The following is a 19,154-nucleotide window of genomic DNA, read 5'->3' as shown; positions in this document are numbered from 1 at the left end:
CCCCCCCCGGCCAGTTTTTTGTTTCTTCTGCATTTTTGTATGCTTGCAAAAGGTTGAGCTGTTTGGAAGTGGAAACTTACTCATATGAGCATTCATCTGCAAAGCCAGGAACAGCGTGCAAACATCCCTGGCTTCAGCGCAGCAGTGCCTCCATATGAGTTACAGTGTTTTCATGCAGATAGGTTTCTGCTGCCTTGCCTGCACTCAGGCCATCGGCCTTTCTGAGAATGACTCAAAAGGTCATCATTCTGCATTTCTGTGCTGATCAGCTCAAGCGTTTCAGCCATCAAGTTCTGCTCACCCCAGAAAATAAGTGTTTCCTTCCACTTTTGCAGGAGAGAAAGGTAGGAACTGCACTGGCAGAGAACAATCCCTTTGAAGTTTAAGGGTATTTCATAATGTGGTTATCCAAGACATTTTAGCAGCTTACAACATCAGCACCACAATATGTTGCTCCATTATTGTAAAAAATCTTAATAAGCTTTTCTGTATAAGTAGTCTTTTCCCAAACAAGGTATGTCTATAAAGCTTAAGAACATAAAATAGCTATTAGTGGATAAGACCAAAAATAAAAAAAAAGAGTTTAGCACAGTGTCTCCAAGAACGCCCTTTAACAAATGCATAAGGGAGAGAGGAAGAGCATAAAAGCAGGGGAAGCACAGAATAATACTTCCCCAAAATAGTCCCTCAACATCCAGATATGTTGCTCAACAGCTTTCTCGGACAGAAACCACAGCACAGAGGTCAGTTTAATAACTTTAAACCTTAATAAAAATCTGATTAAAAGAATAAAAACAGGGAATGTGCCCCTAGCAAAGTGGTATTTCAGCTGTTACTATGGTTCCTAGAAACTATGCTGAGCCTGAAAATGGGAGACAAAAATATAAATATAAGTCTGTAGGAGCGTGGTACCACTGCAAGCACGAGAACCAGCAGGACCCATGCAGCATCTGGCCTCCGTGAGAAGCAGCAGTTCCCCAGCCCGCAAAGTCTCAGTGGCAGTTCCTGCTTCAGAGACACACAACGAAAGGGGCAGGGAAAGGGAAGGTGAAATAGTGGCAGCAAATTTTACTGAATTGCCTCTAACACACCTCGATGCCAGCTTACACCTGCCCAGAGCAGTGGCTCTCCTGTCTGCAAGACCCGAGCAGAAGCGCAGATGCTTGCTTCAAACGTGGCGGCGCCGTACTGACTCACGTCAGCAGGGGCAGCACTGACTATTCCTCGTACCTCCACATATTGCTCTACTGCTGTTTTTGTTGTATAAACAACAAATAAAAAGTAAGAGAATATGAACTTTGAGCATAATTTGCTATCTTCATGACTTCTGATGAAAATAGCTTTGGGAAATTCTTACTGGATTTCCACGTTTCCGTGAACCTCCTCTGCCAGAAACTCAATAGATCCTGAAACCTGGTCTCTGCCCAGACGTTGCATTTCACAGGCAGATCCCCAGGTAATAAACATACTTTGGCAGTGTTTCCCAGGGAGCCTTTCATATTTCTCTAGCTGTATCGGAAAACCAGTGCCCAAAGGGCAACCCCTAATAACGATTGTTCTTTGCAGTTTCTCCCTCTGGTTCCAGGTGATTGCTGCTGCCCTGAGATAGCAAGCAATGTGAAAACTTGAGTTTGTTAAAGGGTCTTTCCTTTTGCTTGGTTTCCCTTTAGCTCCACAGGACTGAACCTTGAAATTAATCTTCTGCACTCTTTCCACCTTCAATTTGTTATGTCTCTGCTGGCCATACTCCGGAAGACTTACTTCCAGCACCAAAAGGCATTATGTATTCCAGATTCAAGAAATTTGCTCTCTGCTATAAAACTGCTCTTCTCACAGGATACTAATGTGCTATACGAAACACTAGAATAAGGCAGCATGCCTGATCAGCCTTCTTGTTTCTCTGATCGCTCTACAGGTTTTTAATGCAACCCTTCCTGCTGTTAAACACAGTTTTTGTTCCAGCACTGTACGATCACACATATGGATAAGCGCACACACATGCATGTACAAACCTATATAAGCCAACTTTACTGGAAAATCTGAAAGACTGTAACACCTTTCACTACATTTTCTGCTTAAGAAATTTAATCTCCTTTTAAAGACTAGTGAAGTATTTATACCCAAACGCCTCTAGCCATGTTTAACGATGACAGTAGGGACTGTCAGCTAAAGGAAACTCCTATCAGTGAGTTTGCATGGCTTTCTAAGAATACTTTAAGGCTTCTCTTAGATTTCTGGAGACCAGATATGGCCTAGGGCAGCTGCGGCAGCAGAGTTACCGTGCCTGTGTCGTGGTACCTGCAGGTCTGCCTCCAGCTCCCCACGTTCCTGCTTGTCTGAAGCAAGCCTCACAGCCTGCCCCACCAGCGTGGGATGTCTTGGTCCAACCAAGGACTGAAACAGTGACCTCCAGAGCTCAAAAGCATGAGCTCTTCCTGCTGAAACACCAGGCTCTCAGGCAAATGCGTCCCATATGCACATATCCTCTGTGAACAGGGCACAGCTGGGGATACACAACACGCAGCCCACCCACGCACTGATCCACGGGTCACGCAGCAAGAACGTGGGACAAATAACTGAAATGCAATATTTGAATTTGGCAAGTCACATTACAGTTTTCAATTCATGGGTTTGCAGTACAAATCATCTTACAAAGATCATGTCGCTACACAAAATATCAGCAGCTTTATAGCCACCCCAAACAAATCAGCAGCAGAATTTAAGTTCTACAGTGTCCTCAGGCTCTCAGTCCTAAATTAGCTGCCAGCATAACCCCTTCACCCTCTCCAAGCAGCCCACAAGAAGGAAACAGGTTTTCCCAGGGTGTCACAGGCATCTACAGACCAACATCCCTAAAGCCAAGCAGACCTGGGAACCTGCATAGTTCTTGTTAAACAAAGAAATGTTATTACCTGCTAAGACCCCCTGACACATCTCACCAAGCTTCCAAACTCCTTGACTGACTGCTTTTCTTACTGTGATCAGATTCTCTATTTCATGTGGAGACAGAAAGCTTTGCAAACATAGGCTACACAAGAGAAACAGAAACATACCTTCCAGCTGCTCCAAACAACGTCTTTCCCCCCACTCCACCTTCTGAGAGTGTGAAGAAGAGTTGTGGGGGAAGACGCTGGGGCTCTGAGTGTGCTCACCAGCCTTAACGGCCTCAATTGGCCCCACCTGGGGCCTCCACCCACACCCTTGCCCCAGTCCCAGGAGCTCCATGTCCACTCGGTGCAGGGCCACCAGCCCCTGCTCCGGCTTCGTGGCTCGCAGGGGTGAGGGCACAGCTGGCTTGGGCTGTCTCAAGCCGAACACAGCGGAGAGCCTGTGCCCCATGGCACAGTGGGGGCTGAAAAGGGGCGGCTAGGCCCCGACAGGGATGGGAGGCCCCAGGTGGGGCTGGTCGGGGCCCTGTCAGGAGAAAAGCAGCTGTGGCCAATAGAGGACAAAAGGCAAGGCTCTTACCTCTTCCTGCTGCCTTGAAGCCATGGGTCCTAGCTGTGCTCTTCTGTTGAGACGGAGCCTGTTAAAACTGCCCTCCAATTCACTTGTTATCCTTTGGAGATGCTCTTGAAGGAACATAATAAACCCAGGACAGTCTCTGTGGTAAATGATTTGTCTGATGCAGCTCGTACTTTTGTCGGGCAGGAGTAATAGCTACCCCACGCTGGCAGGTAAATGCATTTAGTGAACCTTCATGCTCCCGTGGTGCCATAGAGTCAGGGACTGTCCATGTTGTGGCAAGTCATAAGTCAAACCCCACGCTTTTGCCCACTGAATCTATGAGAGCGTCTCCAGTGCAAGCTGCTGCTTTTCTCTTCCCTATATTTGTTTGCAGAGAAATCCTGGAGCTGCTCATTACTCTGGCTCCCTCATCCTCTCTGTCCACTAGGCAAAGTGGGTACCTCGATTTGCAGATGCACAGCCAGCGTATGGCACGCTTCCCTTCCAACACCAGCACACCCTAACGCACCCAGGGATGGGAACTCCACAGCTGGGTGCTGATCTGTGCCAAAGCCATGGCAGCACACAGCTGATACCAATTACTGCACCAAATTCAGGCACCGCCCACACACCCACACAGAATGATTAGGCACCTGCTACCTGAACTAAGGCTAAAGCTGGGTAACAGCTCCCTTGAAGACGTTCGTATGCAAACTGTCCAAACTGATGAGCTCTGGGCCATCTTAGTATCTTAACGAGCTGCTTCACTTTGCCTTAATGTCAGAATCAGACCTGTCACTGTATGCAGGGGGATATGCTCCACACAGCTAACCCCTGTTTCTTGCTAACTGTCAAGGACAGAGAAAGAGGCTGTTTGCAGAAACCAGAGTCAACTTCTGCTGGATCTGGTTCAACTTCCCAGTTTCTCTTGAGGTCAGACTTGACCTTGATGAAAGACTTTTAGATGTTTCAAAAACTCACCCGAAGATGTCCAAATGCTTGAGAAGGTTCCTGTTTGTCCTGATCACTCTGGCTCCCCCAAGCTAGAAGGGGTCAGCACTGGTATAGGAGACCTCAAAGGGAAAAGCTGCATGTTGTAAAAAGAAAGCAACTTTCATAACTATTTCCCTCACACTGCCAGTCCCTACTTCTGTGTTACGGCTTTCTCACCTGCAGGTCACAGCTGTGGGGTGCACATCCTGCCGGGCCACAGCTGCTCAGGCTCCTCTCCAGCAGCTCAGACTGGTTGCTTCCTTTCTACCCCCGGGTGAGGTTCAGGTATCCTTGTCCTTCACACAGGGATGCAGCACATACAGCCCACCATACAGCATCCTGTTTGCTGTGCCACAGGCTTCTGGGACACTTACCTCTTCTTCCTATAAACCAACAGAGGAGGGTTTTATTTTGGAAGACAGGGACTGGAAACAACATTTCCTGGATATTGGGATTTTCAGACATCACAGCTCTGGGAATGGGGCTTTGCGCTTACAGTGGTGCATCAGAATCTCACTGATCTATCGGCCACGTAGGCACATCATGCTGGTACAGCCATGTTTCTTGTATAACCCATGGCGGCTCATGCAGTGCTAACGTGCATCTCTCACGGCACATGTTATAGTGTGTAAGCAAGCCTTCCAGGGATGCAACACTCCTATTAAAAATTGCATGCAATGCTTCCATTCAATCTCCACCATGCCTGTCACGGGGCAACCTTTCAGCTGATTGCTGCATGGATCGGGCTGGGCAGCAGAGAAAGGTGCTAGCCCTGTAAGATGTTACCACATCATTATTAACGGGCCCCATTAGCTAATTAGAAACAGTTAATGGCCTTATAGAAACAGCAGCAGAAGCACATCTGAAATTCAAACCTTCTTATAGGTTATGTCCAGTATTTTCATCCTTCTTGACTTTGAAAGGGGTTTTTTTCCCCAGTAAGAAATAGATCTATAAGAAAGTGAGCAAAATTGCACAGGCCATTGCGAGCTCTCTGGCTTTCCCAGACTTCTCCAAAAGTGTAACTTTTCCAAGTGTAACTGTTGATGTTTCATAGGATTTTTCCCTCACCTTCTGCCCACTGCATCTTCCCCAATACGAACATCTATTCAGAAAAAGACACTACACATTCTTATGAAAACTCTTAAGGCTGTTTCCAGTTAGGGGTGCAGTAAAATAACATGCCATTTACAAATCAAATGGAAAAACCCAAAGAAGAATTCAAAGACAGGTTGGTTTCTTCTCGGAAAACTAAAGGCCTAACTCTGCTTTTCCTTCTGTACGCTACAGTGAGCAAAACCAAAATGGGTTTGACTTTAAGCTCTGTTGTTTCAGCAAAACATTTGCTTCTCATAAACAGCAAAAGAAAAAAAGAGGATAGAGAGTTTAATTCCCTGATTAGATTCAGGAAGCAAGGGAGGCAGGCAGATTTCTCTCCAGTCCCTGAGGGGATCCACATCTCTCATCAGAGCACTATAGCTGCCAGGCTATAGCATAGCCAAATCTTAGAGTCCATGATGTTATCCTAAAATTTTATACTAGTTCCTAAGCAGTCACTGCAGCAGGGACGGAAATCCAGTATCTTCTTGCCGCTGTGTATGTGCTAACCACTGGGCTAGAGAGTATTTGTCGTTTCCTTGTTCTCTGGCTCGGGAACTGCTTATTTTATACTGTGGGGATATAGGTCCAACAGGAGAAATTGTGAGCACGCCACCCTTTATTCCTAAGATACTCAAAAGCACTGGTAGTTCAGTGGAATTGAATTATCCAGCTCCACCCAGCTGCAGACTGGAACCCGCTGAGGGCTTCACCGTTTCTGGGCAAAGGCATTAACCACCGAGGTACTGAACACGAGGCAACAATGACTGCCACCATAAATCTACTTCCAGGGGAAAAAAAAAACCCAGGAAGAACAAGTTAGAGAATTAGACATGAATTCATAAATAGTTTTAGGATGGCCTAAATATCATGTTCCCAAAACATTTATTATTCTCCAGAATTTTTTTGTCTCATTTTGCCAGGCCAGTTGGCTCATTTGCGGTATCTCGCTATAGGTATTAAGCAACAGTAATTTAAGAAGATAAGGTGTTCTTTTTATACAGTTTGGATAAAAAGAACTCACCATGGGTTTCATTAGTCCACTGTAGTTTGGCTTTCCAGAGTGACCATCATCATAAATTGTCAGTGCAAGTAACGCAGCAGACAGAACGACCAGAGTGAGCCTCGGGAACGACACTCCCCCAAATTAAAGGTCACAAAATGCCCGACAGAATTGCCCTTTTCATAAGTCACTGGAAAAGGAAAACTCCTGAGAGCAGAGGATGACGTCGTATCGACCTCGGACACAAAGCCACACGAAAGGGCACCTTCGTTAGAGGTTTGCAAACACCAACGAGGCGAAGCTGAAGCAGACCTCGGCCTGTGGGAAAGGTTTGCTTTCGATGACCACGCGCCCGAAACCGTTGCTGCAATCGCCACCGCAAACAAGGCCCGTTTCTCCGCCTGCCCCACCGACGCAGCCAGCGAATAATACAGCCTGAATAACCTGACTTCTCTACGTTCGTTTTTATCTTTTAAAAGGAAGTGCCTAAAGTATGGCTAGACGTCACAGCTAGCTAGCATTAAAGATGCAACAGTGGTAAAATTAATAATAAGCATATAGTATCGGTTAGAGAGGACGTGACAAGCTTAACAACGGGAAACATTATTCAAACTTTTGATGCAGAATTAGGCAACAGAATGTACTGTGCCAGGCTTGCTGGGGGGTAAAGCATGCCTCAGGTGGTATTAGAAAGCATAAAACCATCAGCGGCGGCAGCTGGGAGCTGCCGTTACACAGAAATTCACAGCGTCTATTCCCTTGTTGTAAGAAAGCGGTATGACGCGCCGGGACGGGCTCTGCGGGGAGGACGCGTCCCCCGACCTGCCTGCCGACACCGTGCCGGGGTCCGGGGGCTGCCGGGGCTCCGGCGGGGATCGGGGGAGCCACCGCTCGGGAAGAGCCAAGCGCAAACCCCCTCCGCTTTCGCCTTGGAAAGAAACACACAGAGCTAGAGAGATGGGTTTTCTTTTTTCTTAACTCTTTTGCTGCTTCATTTTTACTTCTGCTTTCATGTGCAGAAAGCAAGCTACTTAAATACCCCTACCGCTGGGGAGGGCAGCGGGCCGACGGGAGCCGGAGGAGGAAGATCCTGGGCTGAAGGTGACGGGGTGAACGGTTAGGTGTGCGAGGATGGCCTGTCCTAACAAATCCGCAGAGCTGCTATTTTAAACCCTTAACCAAAGAAACCCGTTCCTAAACAGGCCAACTCTGGTATTACCGCTCAGCGCTCATTTTTCAATCCTCTTCTGGGGCTTTGACGCGTGAGGCCAGCAACTGCAGGGGGAAAGAGCGGACTTCAGCCAATTTAGAAAAAGTAGGGGGACAGGGGCAGCGCCGGCGCGCGGGCAGAGTACGGCAGCTATTGCATGCCTGACCCCGCAGCGCTTGCCGCGTGCATGAAGTCATCGCTTCCACGCGCGCAAAAATCACCGATAATGAAGCTGGCGAAGACGGGGCCGATGGAGCAGGGCGCGAGGTGCTGCCTTCTGCTCAGCTGGCCGTCGGCAGCGCCTCCCGGAGCAGCGCTTTGGCCCTGGGAGGCAGCAGCGGTTACGTGCGGCACCCCCGGCAGCCCGGCTCCCTGGGGAGGGCCGCGAGGACGTCTGCGGGAACGCGCTGGCCGCGCGGCCCGTTCGTGCAATGCTGTCCCTCGCCGACCAAGGAGAGGAGTTAATCATTTTCCAGGCAACGCTTCAAATTGGATCGCGAGGGATAGATAGCTGCGAGGGCTCCAAGAGAAACGTTCCTGACTGCCATCAGCGCGCTGCCAGTGACGTCCGGGGCGCACGGGCACGCGCCCTCTCACGCGCGCGCACGCACGCACAAAGCAGCAAAGCAGCAGCTCGCCGGGGAGGGGGGGGAATATATATCAGCCTGTGGGCAAAGGTGCACGTGAAGCACGGTGCATCACAAGGGACCCCTGAGTATGCAGGACTCCCGCCGCCGCTGAAACGCGCCCCCGCAGCAGCGCCGTGCGGGGCATGTGCGGCCTCCGTCCCCGAAAACGCCAAGGGGCCGCGCTCTGTTTCCATAACGCTTTTTACATGCTTACTTTTATGGGTCTCTTGATGACAATCTAAATCCTGCCTGTTCTTCAATAAACCATTAATCTCCCAGATAGAGTTCAGGGAAGTTGCTGTGTAGCAATAAAGCGTTTGTTTCCAGAGCCCGGAGGGAACAAAACAACCCCGCCCACCCCCCAAAAAACACCAAAAAAAGTGAAAGGGAGTGACATTGTTTTTAAAAAGACAACTTCCTGGCTTGCAGGGGCCACGCAGGGTTATCGCCCCCCAAGTCCTACCTGGCGCCGGGGCGCGGGAAGGAAGCGGGCCCCCGGGAAACGCGGGTGAGGGCGGCCAGGGGCTGGGGGCCGGGAGCCCCTCTGCAAGCGGGCTGCCGCGAGGCAGGGCGCCTTAGGGCCCGGCGCGGGGCAGACTGCCTTTCGGTGTGCGCAGGGCACCTCTACCTCCGCGGCCCCCCCGCCGGGCTGGCCCAGGCTCCCCTTTGAACCGCTGACCCCCGAGAGAGGCGGCAGCTCCCCTGCCCCGCTTCAGAGCAGGGAAAATCAGCGCAGCCCCTCGTGCTCGCGGGCCCCTGTAAAATCGAGGTTAACCACGTGTCAGCGCGCACGTTTCAGACGGGCGAAGCGCCTACCGAGCTCCTCAGAAGAGACGGCAGCAGTTAGCGGTGGAGGTGCCGAGGGGTAGAAATAGTCATCTTTGACCTGACTTAAGTGCCTTAAACCATGCCTTTTATGTCAGAGGAAAAGAAAAAAAGAAAAAAAAAGAAAGAAGAAAGATAAGGAGAGGCCTCGAAATACAAATTCCCTGGGCTACAGTCCTATGGAAAAATGGTGCTGATGGGGAAAAAAAAGCTACACGAAGAACACGAGTGCAGATAGGAGTGCATTTATTAGACTTTCCCTGCTCAAACTGGTACAGTTCTCAGCAGAAAAATCAGCTAAAATTCACTATCTGGACATCATAAGCACAAAGACACCAAGAGTCTTGGACTTCCACGCTGAATGCCTGGGTCTGCGAGCTCTCCCTGGCACACATGTATCTCACAAGCATTCCCATACAGGACACTTTTCATCCCACAGCTCTCCCTGTCCCGTTCAAATACTATGTTCACGTTTTTACTGATGACAGTTCTTCACAAGACAAAGGCACATGGCAGCGAAGCTGTGGAAAAAATTCCTTTCGCCAGCAAAAGGAGGCCTATCATACTTTGTGCATGTCCTTCGTGAGTCATATAATAATAATAATGCGTAAATAAATAAGCGGATATCTCCCCAAACACTAAGTGCGGGGCCTATAGCTCATCTGCAGGGGTGAAAACTCGAGCGCGCAGCCCAGAGGCAACGTTTTTGCTCGGCGTTGCAGCCCGGCGAGCACCAGTGGTGGTTAGCTCTGTCAGCCCCTGCTCTCACCCCTCGCCAATGACTCCCCGCAGAGACAAATCACGCTCTCTTTTTCTTCTGGTGTTTCACTGATGTTACGTTTTCAACAGCTTGACGAATATAGAACAAAAAGTTTGCAGTAAGAATCTGCCCGAGGAACACATGCTGGCCAAAGAGCAGCTAATTAGACGTGACTGAAGTTAATTATGTTTCATATTGAACAGCCAGGGCAGGCGTGAGAGCATGTCACGGAGCTGCTGCTGCCGTTTCCTTTGATGAAAGCACAGCCCACAGTTCCTCAATAAATGGGGGTAGGTGCTACCGTCGCGTCACCCATGTGCCTCACCGTCGTTTCTTGGATAACACTCACCCTCTTAACCAAAGTCAGCAGCGATATAAAGGTCGTTATTAGCATCCTTTGGTGTAAAACCCTATGCCGCTGATAAAAATTAACACATATGCACAGGGGAGGTGCACAACCCCAGACGTCCCAGAGCGCTTTCATGCAGCGCTGTGCGTGGAAGCCGACGTCTGGAGACGTGTCCCCAGGATGCTCTTCAGCGCTGCCAGCCCCGCTCCCTGCTTCCGCAAGGGTCAAGAGCCCCCTGCTTCCCATCGCAGCAGGAGCATGCTCCGAGCGTGCTGCAAAGCAATTAATGACGCTCATTAGCCTGCTGTTGCTGACAGGATCAGCAATAGCAGCGGGTCGTCAGGTATCTGTAAGGAAAATGATGAGATGATGCTCTGTTGAGGCCCTGAGAGAGACATCACTGGGGCTTGACTGTGTAAAAATCAAGCGTGATCTATCAGCTACCACATAGTAAAAAACAATACTATTAGTAAAAAACAATACTAGCAGCCTTTTTCTCTTCCTCTCTGCTCCTCCCTTCCCCCTACAGGAAACATCACTGCTTGGTCAGTTCATCATGTTCTGAAGGGAGAGAAGGGGGGTATACGTCCTTAGAGGCACACGGTTTACGTATCCTCCTGACGAGAAGGAAAGACTGGTCTTTTGTGTATTCTCTAGGAAGGAACTCAAAATCTCCTGCGAACGTTTTGTCTCTCACATCCTCCTGCCTGCACTGCGCAGCTAACATTTGCGTTGCTGGGACGAGACACAGCTGTCCCAGGCAGGGCTAGCCTGGGGACCAGCAGCACGGCCTGGCAGGCTTGCTCCCGGCCCGGCACTCGGAGGTAAGCTGCAGGGGACGGAGAGGTCTGCTGCTGGTCCCGGCAGCTGGAATTCAACCCAGAGGAAGTCCTTTGGACTTTGTGATTCCTTTCCTGAGTGCAAAGAGTAACAACTCGTCTGCCTTTTCTCACTCCCTTTCTGTCCGAGCTCAGCACCCTGAGGTTCTCATGGTATTTATTTTCCCGTCAGCCACATGCAGTAAAGATGTGCTCTTCTTTCCTGCTTATAAAGGAGGATCTTAGCCAGAGCAAGAGATTTTCCAGAGTAGCACAACAGGGAACTGAATTTAGCCTCCTACACCCCAGGATTACTGCCCTGCTCCCTGGCGCCTCCTCTCTCCTAACAGTCAGGCAAAAAGACCCTGCTACACAGCGCACCCTGGCCTGAAGATGTCTGGTGGATGAGCTGCACTCTTCCAGACAGTCACCAAGGCTAGCGAAAGTCGTTTGTTGCTAGTGGCTACTTTAGCATCTAATAGCGTTAAGGAGGTCAACGGAGTTCACTGTTCCTAGGTGGGCAAATGCTTTGCATGTATACCATGTCTTTCATCAGAGAATCATACGTGTTTCATGTATGTCAAGAACACACCATCTTTTTGCAGCCAAGAACATAAGCAGCACTGTTTGATAAGCAAGTGAAGCCCGGAACAGTTAAACAGCGCCCAGGAACATGGAGTGAGCCAGGGAGGGAGAGGGTAATGCACTATCCAATAGCCTTTATTGGTGTTCTTTTAGTCGCTTATTGGTGTTCTTTTAGGCTTAAGCCTCAGTCAGTTCTCAGTCAGTCAGCCTCAGTTCAGTCTGGCCAGAACTAAATCAAAACCCTACCCAAACCCAAACTAAACCAAAATTAAGCTTTAAAAAACTGAAGTGCTCATTGATTTCGTATTATTTTCCATTTTCTTCCCTAGATGACATGGATACAGAAGTGTCAATACACTAAAAAAAAGGCTGATCTTGCAGCTATTTTTGGTTGTCTGCACTAGGAGCTGCAGAGGCGTGTGAAAATGGAAAGAATACTAAAGCTAATCAGCCAAATACACAGAGGCAAATACGAGTGCTTAAACAACCAGTAGCTTAAACAATTGTATTAATTTTTGTTATTCTCGGATCCAAAAATTATGCTATAAACCTAAAATAAAGCTATGAACTCAGGGAGAGATAATGTCTTTCCTCTAGAACAATTACGTGTAAACAGACTGGAACACAAGCCTGCGAGGGTCAGCAAATACAGGAGAGCTTGGTCCAGCTTTGGCACAATGGCATCCTACAATCTGGAGCAATCCAGTATACTGTTCTGCACCCCGCTGACCATCTGTAACAACACTTCTCTATCATGTGACAGGGCCTCTTTCATTCTTTATAAGGTTTTGGACTTCTGAAATTGAAATTAAAGGCAGATGATTTCACCTTGTCTTGGCTGAAATGGCTGTGATAAATGTCCCATACAGTCTGTGTTGAGGACCTGAACACTCCTTTTCCTGGTGTGATACACCTATCCTTGTCCAACAGCAAGGTACTGAGGACCTAGAAATAGAAATCACCATAATAGTCCCTTTCTGTCTGTTTGCTTCCTTCCCCGCCCAGTGAGAATTGCTTTGATTACTTGGGTGGGTGTGGACGCATATCTGAGAAAGGGGCAGATTCAGGGGAACCCACTGTGAGAGAGCCAAGCTGGAGAGAAGTTTTGCGTGGAGGTGTGAACACAAGAGGCTCCTGGCCTTGCTCACCACAGTCCATGACCTGGGTCCCAGCCCTGGGAAAGCCGAGTCTCCTGCGTTCGTTAACCTTCCCCTCCGTGGTTAACTCTTTCACTCATCCAGAGCGTGGCTGTCCAGGGAGATCCTGTGAGAAGAAGGGGAGTAATTTTTCAGGTACCTGGCACCAGTCTCTTGAAGGGCTTTAACTATTACGTACGATAGAGACCTTTGAGTGGGGCCTCTCTTCACTAGGGAGCTGTGAGGGGAGCAGCACCCCACGATGGGAATTTCATCACTGGAGATGTTCAGAGGTGATGGATGTTCCCTACCAGCAGGGCAAGCTAGTAATTAGGATGGAGCTTATCAATAGCCGCACGGGCAAGATTTTCTCAACAGGGACTCCCCTAAGTCTCAAGGGTATCCAACATTTACGTGGCAGGTACATGCCCTGGTGCGTGAAGTGCATAAGATAGCAAGGATAGCCAGTTCCTGCTCCACATTCATCCCATTGAACAAGTAACACCTTCATTCAGGTCTGCCGAGACTTAGCCAGAATTAGCACCCTGAGAAAAAAGACCAAAAAAGTGACATGACCTGTACCTGGCCAAGAGATGCATCTGTTCAAGAAAGGGCCACCTGGAGTCATTTTCCTTCTATCGTTTTCTCCTCTCCCTGTTTTCCCCTGTCCCGCGCTTGGCCTGAGACAGTTTCTGCCTTTCCACTTCAATTATTTAGCAGGTTAAATCTGTTGAATGAGCGACCCACAGATGGATGTACTACTACTGGTAGGTATTAGGGTTGCAGATCTGCCAACTACTATCACAGATCCCCGTGTGATAGTCTTGAGCGCTGGCATTTATATTTACAGCAGGTCCTGGAGCCAGAGCATGTACGCATGCCACACGTGGCTATCTTTTCCTGTTCTGTCAAAGGAAACACGTTAGCTATTCCAGCAAACATATGAAGTATAGTACTGCCAGGAAATGGGAGCCGAATTGCTGTGTTTTTTTTTTTAAGAAATAACAGATTTGTAAAACTAGAATCATCTCCATTCAGTCAAATTAAAATCCATGATCTTCACTTTCAAGCCTAGATGTATTAGCTGTGAATCTGTTTTAACTCGGTTACTCAAGCACATTGGAAATCTTTCTTTGTTGAAAAAAGTATAAATAAGCCAACGCTACCTGTTTCTCCTTAGCAGTCAACAGGATTTAAAACTAGTCTAATGAGGGCAATTTTCTTCCTTCCATTGATAATTTTTGAAGACTAATCACACCTCTTTCATTCTGGAACAATAACTACCCAGTAGTCTTGGGTCACCAGACCATCTCTGAGACATCATTGCATTCAGTGGCATATCCAGTTGACTTCTTAAGCTAAAATACTTTTTTGCATCTTTTTCTCCTGGTGCCATCCCAACTATTAATTTGGACAAAGGGAAATGCCCTAGGATGCCTGACAAACTACCAAGTTTACTTTCCCCAGGCTAAGGACGCTTCCACCTCAGCTGTGCAACAGTGGTCATATTTTCGTGCTTACTAGCTCGCTTCGTTGTAAATAGACCCCAAAGCACACAGTGTTTCCCTAGATGGTGGCTAATTTAATGCAAGAAACTGCTGGAACAAGCTAGCTTTTTGATCCACAAACCAGAGCTGTAATTTACATTTTGTCTGTTTTTCCTTCTTATCACCAGCCCTGTCAGAAGTCACTTGATTCATTGTTGTGGCAATGGAAACACTGATACACCAAGACAGCAGTGCAGTGAAACGTGGAAGATGCAACGTTACCGACCAGCTATTCCAGGAGGCTGTGGGTGTCCCGGGAGGTCACACTTCCAGAGGGAAAAGCAGGCTTGCTGAGGAGTAGCTTTAGGTCCACAGAAGCTTTTGAATAGGCTCCAGGATAATTTAACTGGGAGTGAGAGCAGAGCCCAGGGGAACAGGTTTTGTGTGGACTTACACCTAGAACGTAAACAAAGCTAGAAAATCTACTTTTATAGCCACCTGATTTTTGAAATAATTTAAAATTACACCCCATGCAGGTAGGTCTAGGAGATAGGGAAGGGCAAAGTAGCCTCTAAACACTCCTACCTTTCATTGGGAGCCAGAATCCTTGTACCTTCCCCATCCCTAATGCTGGGAATGAGACAGCAGCGACGAGACCGTGAGTCAAAGCCTGTGCACAGAGGAAGTTGCCCAGTGCCAAAGAGCCAGGACAGAGCCCGGGCAGAGCTGGAGCACCTGGCTCAGCCCTGGGATCAGCCTGTGATGCGGTGGCACTGTCAAACACCCAGGAGCATTTCAAGAAGGATCTCAGAAAAGGATCCCACAGAAATTTTGCCCAGTCCCATTACTGGAAATCTATTTGAAGTAGTGAACAAACATGGAATCTTTTCCAGGAAATGTGTTTCTTTATTTAAATAAAAAATAGTGCCAGTAGAAACAATAAACTTTAAATACATGAGACAATTATATACAACTCAGTGGTAGGAATTATATACATCATTTTTTTACAGTTACAAATACATTTATATCAAAGTAAAAGGATAGAGGAGAAAGCAGTGGAAAATGTGACAACTCACGCATGTCAGTCTCATTTGGAAAGTTTCAGGATTCAAGTGATTCCAGGCAAAGTGCCAAACTTAATTTGGCGTCTTTCAAACTTAAAACAGCCCCTTTTGGAGTAAATCTACCAAAAAAGCTTTATATGGTCTGATCCAAAGTTCACTGAAGTCAATGCAAAAACTCCCACTGCCTTTGATATGAACTGGATCAGGCCCTTTATGAACACAATGGAGCTTTTGTTCTGCTGTGTTAGAAAGATGCAGTGATACCTCTGCAAGCTACACGACATTACATTAACCCCTCAAGCCAAAAAAACGAGTTCTCGCTTCTAAATCGCAGAAGTACAGCAGACTCTTGCCTCGGTTCATTTCTGCTGTTCAGTGTTCATATTTTTCAAGCTGTCTCTCAGGCTCTAATGCCAGTGGATAAATCACAGAGCTATTTTAACACAGGAAATATGTGGAGACATTTTGCAAGCATTTTCCTGTGCAATGCTTTAGATTCAGGCTCTTTAGCCCTCATGCTTCAGAATTCATCCAAACATTGCAATAAGTTATTACAAAATATAATGTATGATTGAAATAATCATACCTTGCTAAAATATTAACATTAATTCCTTTAACAGTGCAATAATTTAGTAACTAAGGTCACAAGCATTTGAAAAAAAAACACAGTACCATTAAAGTAGGGGAAAAGTTTGTGGTGGTTTTAAAAAGCAGTTACTTATGACTTTATAGAAATGCACGTGTTACATGCAGGCTGATTAAAAAAAAAAAGTAATGCTACAATTATCAACACTGGCTTAAATAGAGCAGAAAGACCAGATTCTTTAGTAATGTAAATGTGTACAATTTAACTGACCTCCAGAGGAGAATTTGACTCCAACAGAGAAGCAGAAAACCTTGTGCACGTGCCCTGAAGTCAGTAGGACTTAGCTATTGGCTTCAATGGGGCCAGGATTTCACCCTTGCTAAATTAAATTCTATTCTGAATTCCACCCATTTTTCAAGAGAGAGTAACAGAGCAGCATTTGTTCAATAATAGTTTCTAGTTCTTACACCTTGTAACAAAGATCTTTTTATTTCTTTTTTTCCTTATAGATCTTTGCCTTTAGTGAGCAAATAAACACATCTTAAAAAAACACAAAAGCAAAAAAGAAAACCACTTTTCCTACTAGTGACTCAGTCAAAGACTGGATTGCAGCAGAAGTAGGTATGCCTGACCCAGCCACCACAGATACAACCAGAGCAAAGACACAGTGGCATGAGTCTGAACTCAGACTTTACAAACCTCCTGGAAACCGGGGGTGTCCTCCGCTCTCTGTTTTTTTGTTTTTTTGTTTTTTGCTTTTTAGGGTTTTTTTTTCCTTTTTCTTTCATTGTTTTTCTTGTACCTAAATTCAGGCGAGGTCAGTTTCCAGCTGTGCTGCAATCTTCCTTCAACCACAGCATAGACCAAGCTTCAGCCTTTGAGGCCTCACTGAGCAAATCTGCTGTTGTCTGTGGTTTTTTTAATAAGAAAAATATGGTAGAAGTACCTCTAGTCTATCACAGTTTTGTGTGAATGAGCATTACCCATTGTCTTTAACAACTAGGCACTTGTAACTTCTCTGAACATTTCCCAGATATTTACAGAATTCTGAAATACGCAGAGACAGTGGCAGTAATAGTTACCTCATTAGAAAAAAATATACATATTCTCCTTGTTCTTAGCTCTTACGGTAAGAAAGAGTAATGTAAAAAATTAAGCATCCCAATCAGGTGCAAAGTTACGTTTTGGATTTTGGTGACACCTCTTCCCTGTCCTGCCAGCTCTCAGGAACACGTCGGGCTCAGGGCACAGGTACCAGCTGAGAGTTCATTGGAGAGCAGGAAAGCAGAACCACAAGTTCGTCGTGGGAGCTCCACTCATGCTTCTGGTAGCTGATTCAACAGCCCCTGCTGCTGCTAGGAGTTCTTGTGGATGTTTTCTGCAGACCCCTCGCTGCTCTCGTTGAGAAGCGTTTCTGACACTTCCCCCAGTTCAGCATCCAGCACTTCCTCCTGAATGGTGAAGTGCACATCTGGGGAAGACGATTCAGAGCTCACACTGCTGCCTTCCATTGAGCAGATGGCGCAGGACAGAGAAGGCACCATGCTCTCCTGCAGCATGTTCAGCATCATGGGGATCTGGACAGATTTCAGCCCCGATATGGTTGGTAGAGGCTTCACAGCTTCCCCCCATTCTTTCTCCTCATCTTTGTAGAGCAGAAGCAAGTTGGACTTCTTTTCTTTTTTTTTGGATTTCATGTAGCCCAACATTATCCCTATCAGGAAGATCCCATAGAAAGACATAACGATCAGGATGTAAAAATACTCGTTGCTGTTGTTCTTCTCCATGTTGCGGGATTCAGCATTAAGCATGGTTTGGGTCATGTTTGCACTGTCCATCTTGAGCATTGAAACTGCTTTACCGCAGTTAAAGCCTGGAGGAAAATTCATACGTATATATAAGATATCAAACTTTGGAGCAAATATTTAAAAGAAACATCCCCAGAAAATACCCATTTTTAAAAGCCCCAAGCTATTCTTTGTTGTGTGTAATTTGTAAGCTTGCAGGACACAGCTAATTGAAGTCTGCACAGTCTGTCATACCTGTGCATTACTATGGTAACTGAACGAAATGTAATTCAGATACAGAGAACATTAGAGGACAAGAAAAAAACTTAATATTAAATCATGACAAATGCTATTCTAAGTATAAAACTCTCAATCCTCATGAGTAAAGAAGAAAGAAAACTATATAGAAATAGTCTGCTAGGCACTTAAACTGAGTTTTGTCCTACTTGACGATGTTTCCATCAGGGAAAAAATTTAGAAGTGTTATTTTACTGAACAGTACAGGGCAAAAAAAATATCAAAAAGCGACTTACGTTGGTATGCAAATAATTCCTCCCTCTGCAAAGCTCAAGAGACCTTTCCTCTACGAAATGCCGGGTGTTCTGAAAACTTTCCTCTGCTGCAGCTGGAATAAATAGCTCTCAAGAAATGTATCATCACGTGTTTTAGAGGCACAGTTTATAATAGTTTTGTGTTGGAGTCAACAGATGAACTTGAAGGATTGCAGTTCAGCCCACTGAACTCTTAACAGCTGTGAAAAGAAAAAGAGTCGGGAATTCACATTTACTCTTTCCTAACCAGTTCAGCACTGGCTCTTTCAGCTTATAAATCTGTTTCTTTCACTGCCATCCCAATTGCTAAATCTGAGCTGTTACCCTGAGAGCTGCTGTGCAGAAAGAGTCTGCAAATCATTAATGTGTGTTTGCCATAAAATACAGAAACATATATGTGAGGATTTTATAGTTGGCGCTACTTTATTACTTACTTACATGCCTGCTATACATAGTTTTCCCTGGAGAGATGGGGGAGGAAAGGGTATTTGCTTTGCCTGGGACTGGTGACAAAGCCTCCTAGCGTGTGCAAAATGAAGTGGTGGCTTTTGACTCATGCTGCAGCACTGCTTTGCATAAGGTGCAGGGCAGTGGAGGTTTGAGCCCTGGGTCTTGAATGAGCTCTGCATGGAAGGGTGTTTGTGCCATCTAACTTCAGGCATCAGAGAAACAACTACGGGATTTAGGTTCCTCAGGTAGTCAGCGGAAAGATGCAGACTCCTCCAGAGAGGCTCCTGAAATCAGGAGCCCCTTCTCCCACTTGCAGAAGAAGCCAGAAGTTACATGGTCTGCGCCCCTTTATGCAAAGATAGACCACTAAGTTAAT

General features: G+C 46.7%; 1 protein-coding gene and 1 long non-coding RNA gene across 2 annotated transcripts in view; both read right to left on the bottom strand.

Annotated features, from left to right (window-relative positions):
* The window catches only part of LOC138068219 (uncharacterized), a 120,138-nt gene extending 116,468 nt beyond the window's left edge, over positions 1–3,670 (bottom strand). Inside the window, exon 1 of the long non-coding RNA XR_011142924.1 lies at positions 3,469–3,670. This is a non-coding gene — a long non-coding RNA (uncharacterized lncRNA). The remainder of the gene's footprint in view (positions 1–3,468) is intronic.
* Positions 3,671–15,235: 11,565 nt separating this feature from the next.
* On the bottom strand, positions 15,236–18,482 carry KCNE4 (potassium voltage-gated channel subfamily E regulatory subunit 4). Its single transcript, XM_009675728.2, has 2 exons — positions 18,311–18,482; positions 15,236–17,863 (listed from the first exon to the last, which is right to left on the bottom strand). The coding sequence occupies exon 2, from the start codon at positions 17,835–17,837 to the stop codon at positions 17,346–17,348; it is 492 nt and encodes a 163-aa protein (XP_009674023.2). The 5' UTR covers positions 17,838–17,863; positions 18,311–18,482; the 3' UTR covers positions 15,236–17,345.
* Between the last annotated feature and the right edge of the window lie 672 nt (positions 18,483–19,154).

Source organism: Struthio camelus, chromosome 9 (assembly GCF_040807025.1).
Source record: "Struthio camelus isolate bStrCam1 chromosome 9, bStrCam1.hap1, whole genome shotgun sequence".
NCBI classification, from domain to species: Eukaryota; Metazoa; Chordata; class Aves; order Struthioniformes; family Struthionidae; genus Struthio; species Struthio camelus.
The sequence above is the reverse complement of the archived record's forward strand: the minus strand, read 5'-3'. Positions and strand labels throughout refer to the sequence as shown.

Excerpts from the sequence above, each read along its gene's own strand:
- KCNE4 (XM_009675728.2), bottom strand. The coding sequence starts at position 17,837 with ATGCTCAAGATGGACAGTGCAAACATGACCCAAACCATGCTTAATGCT.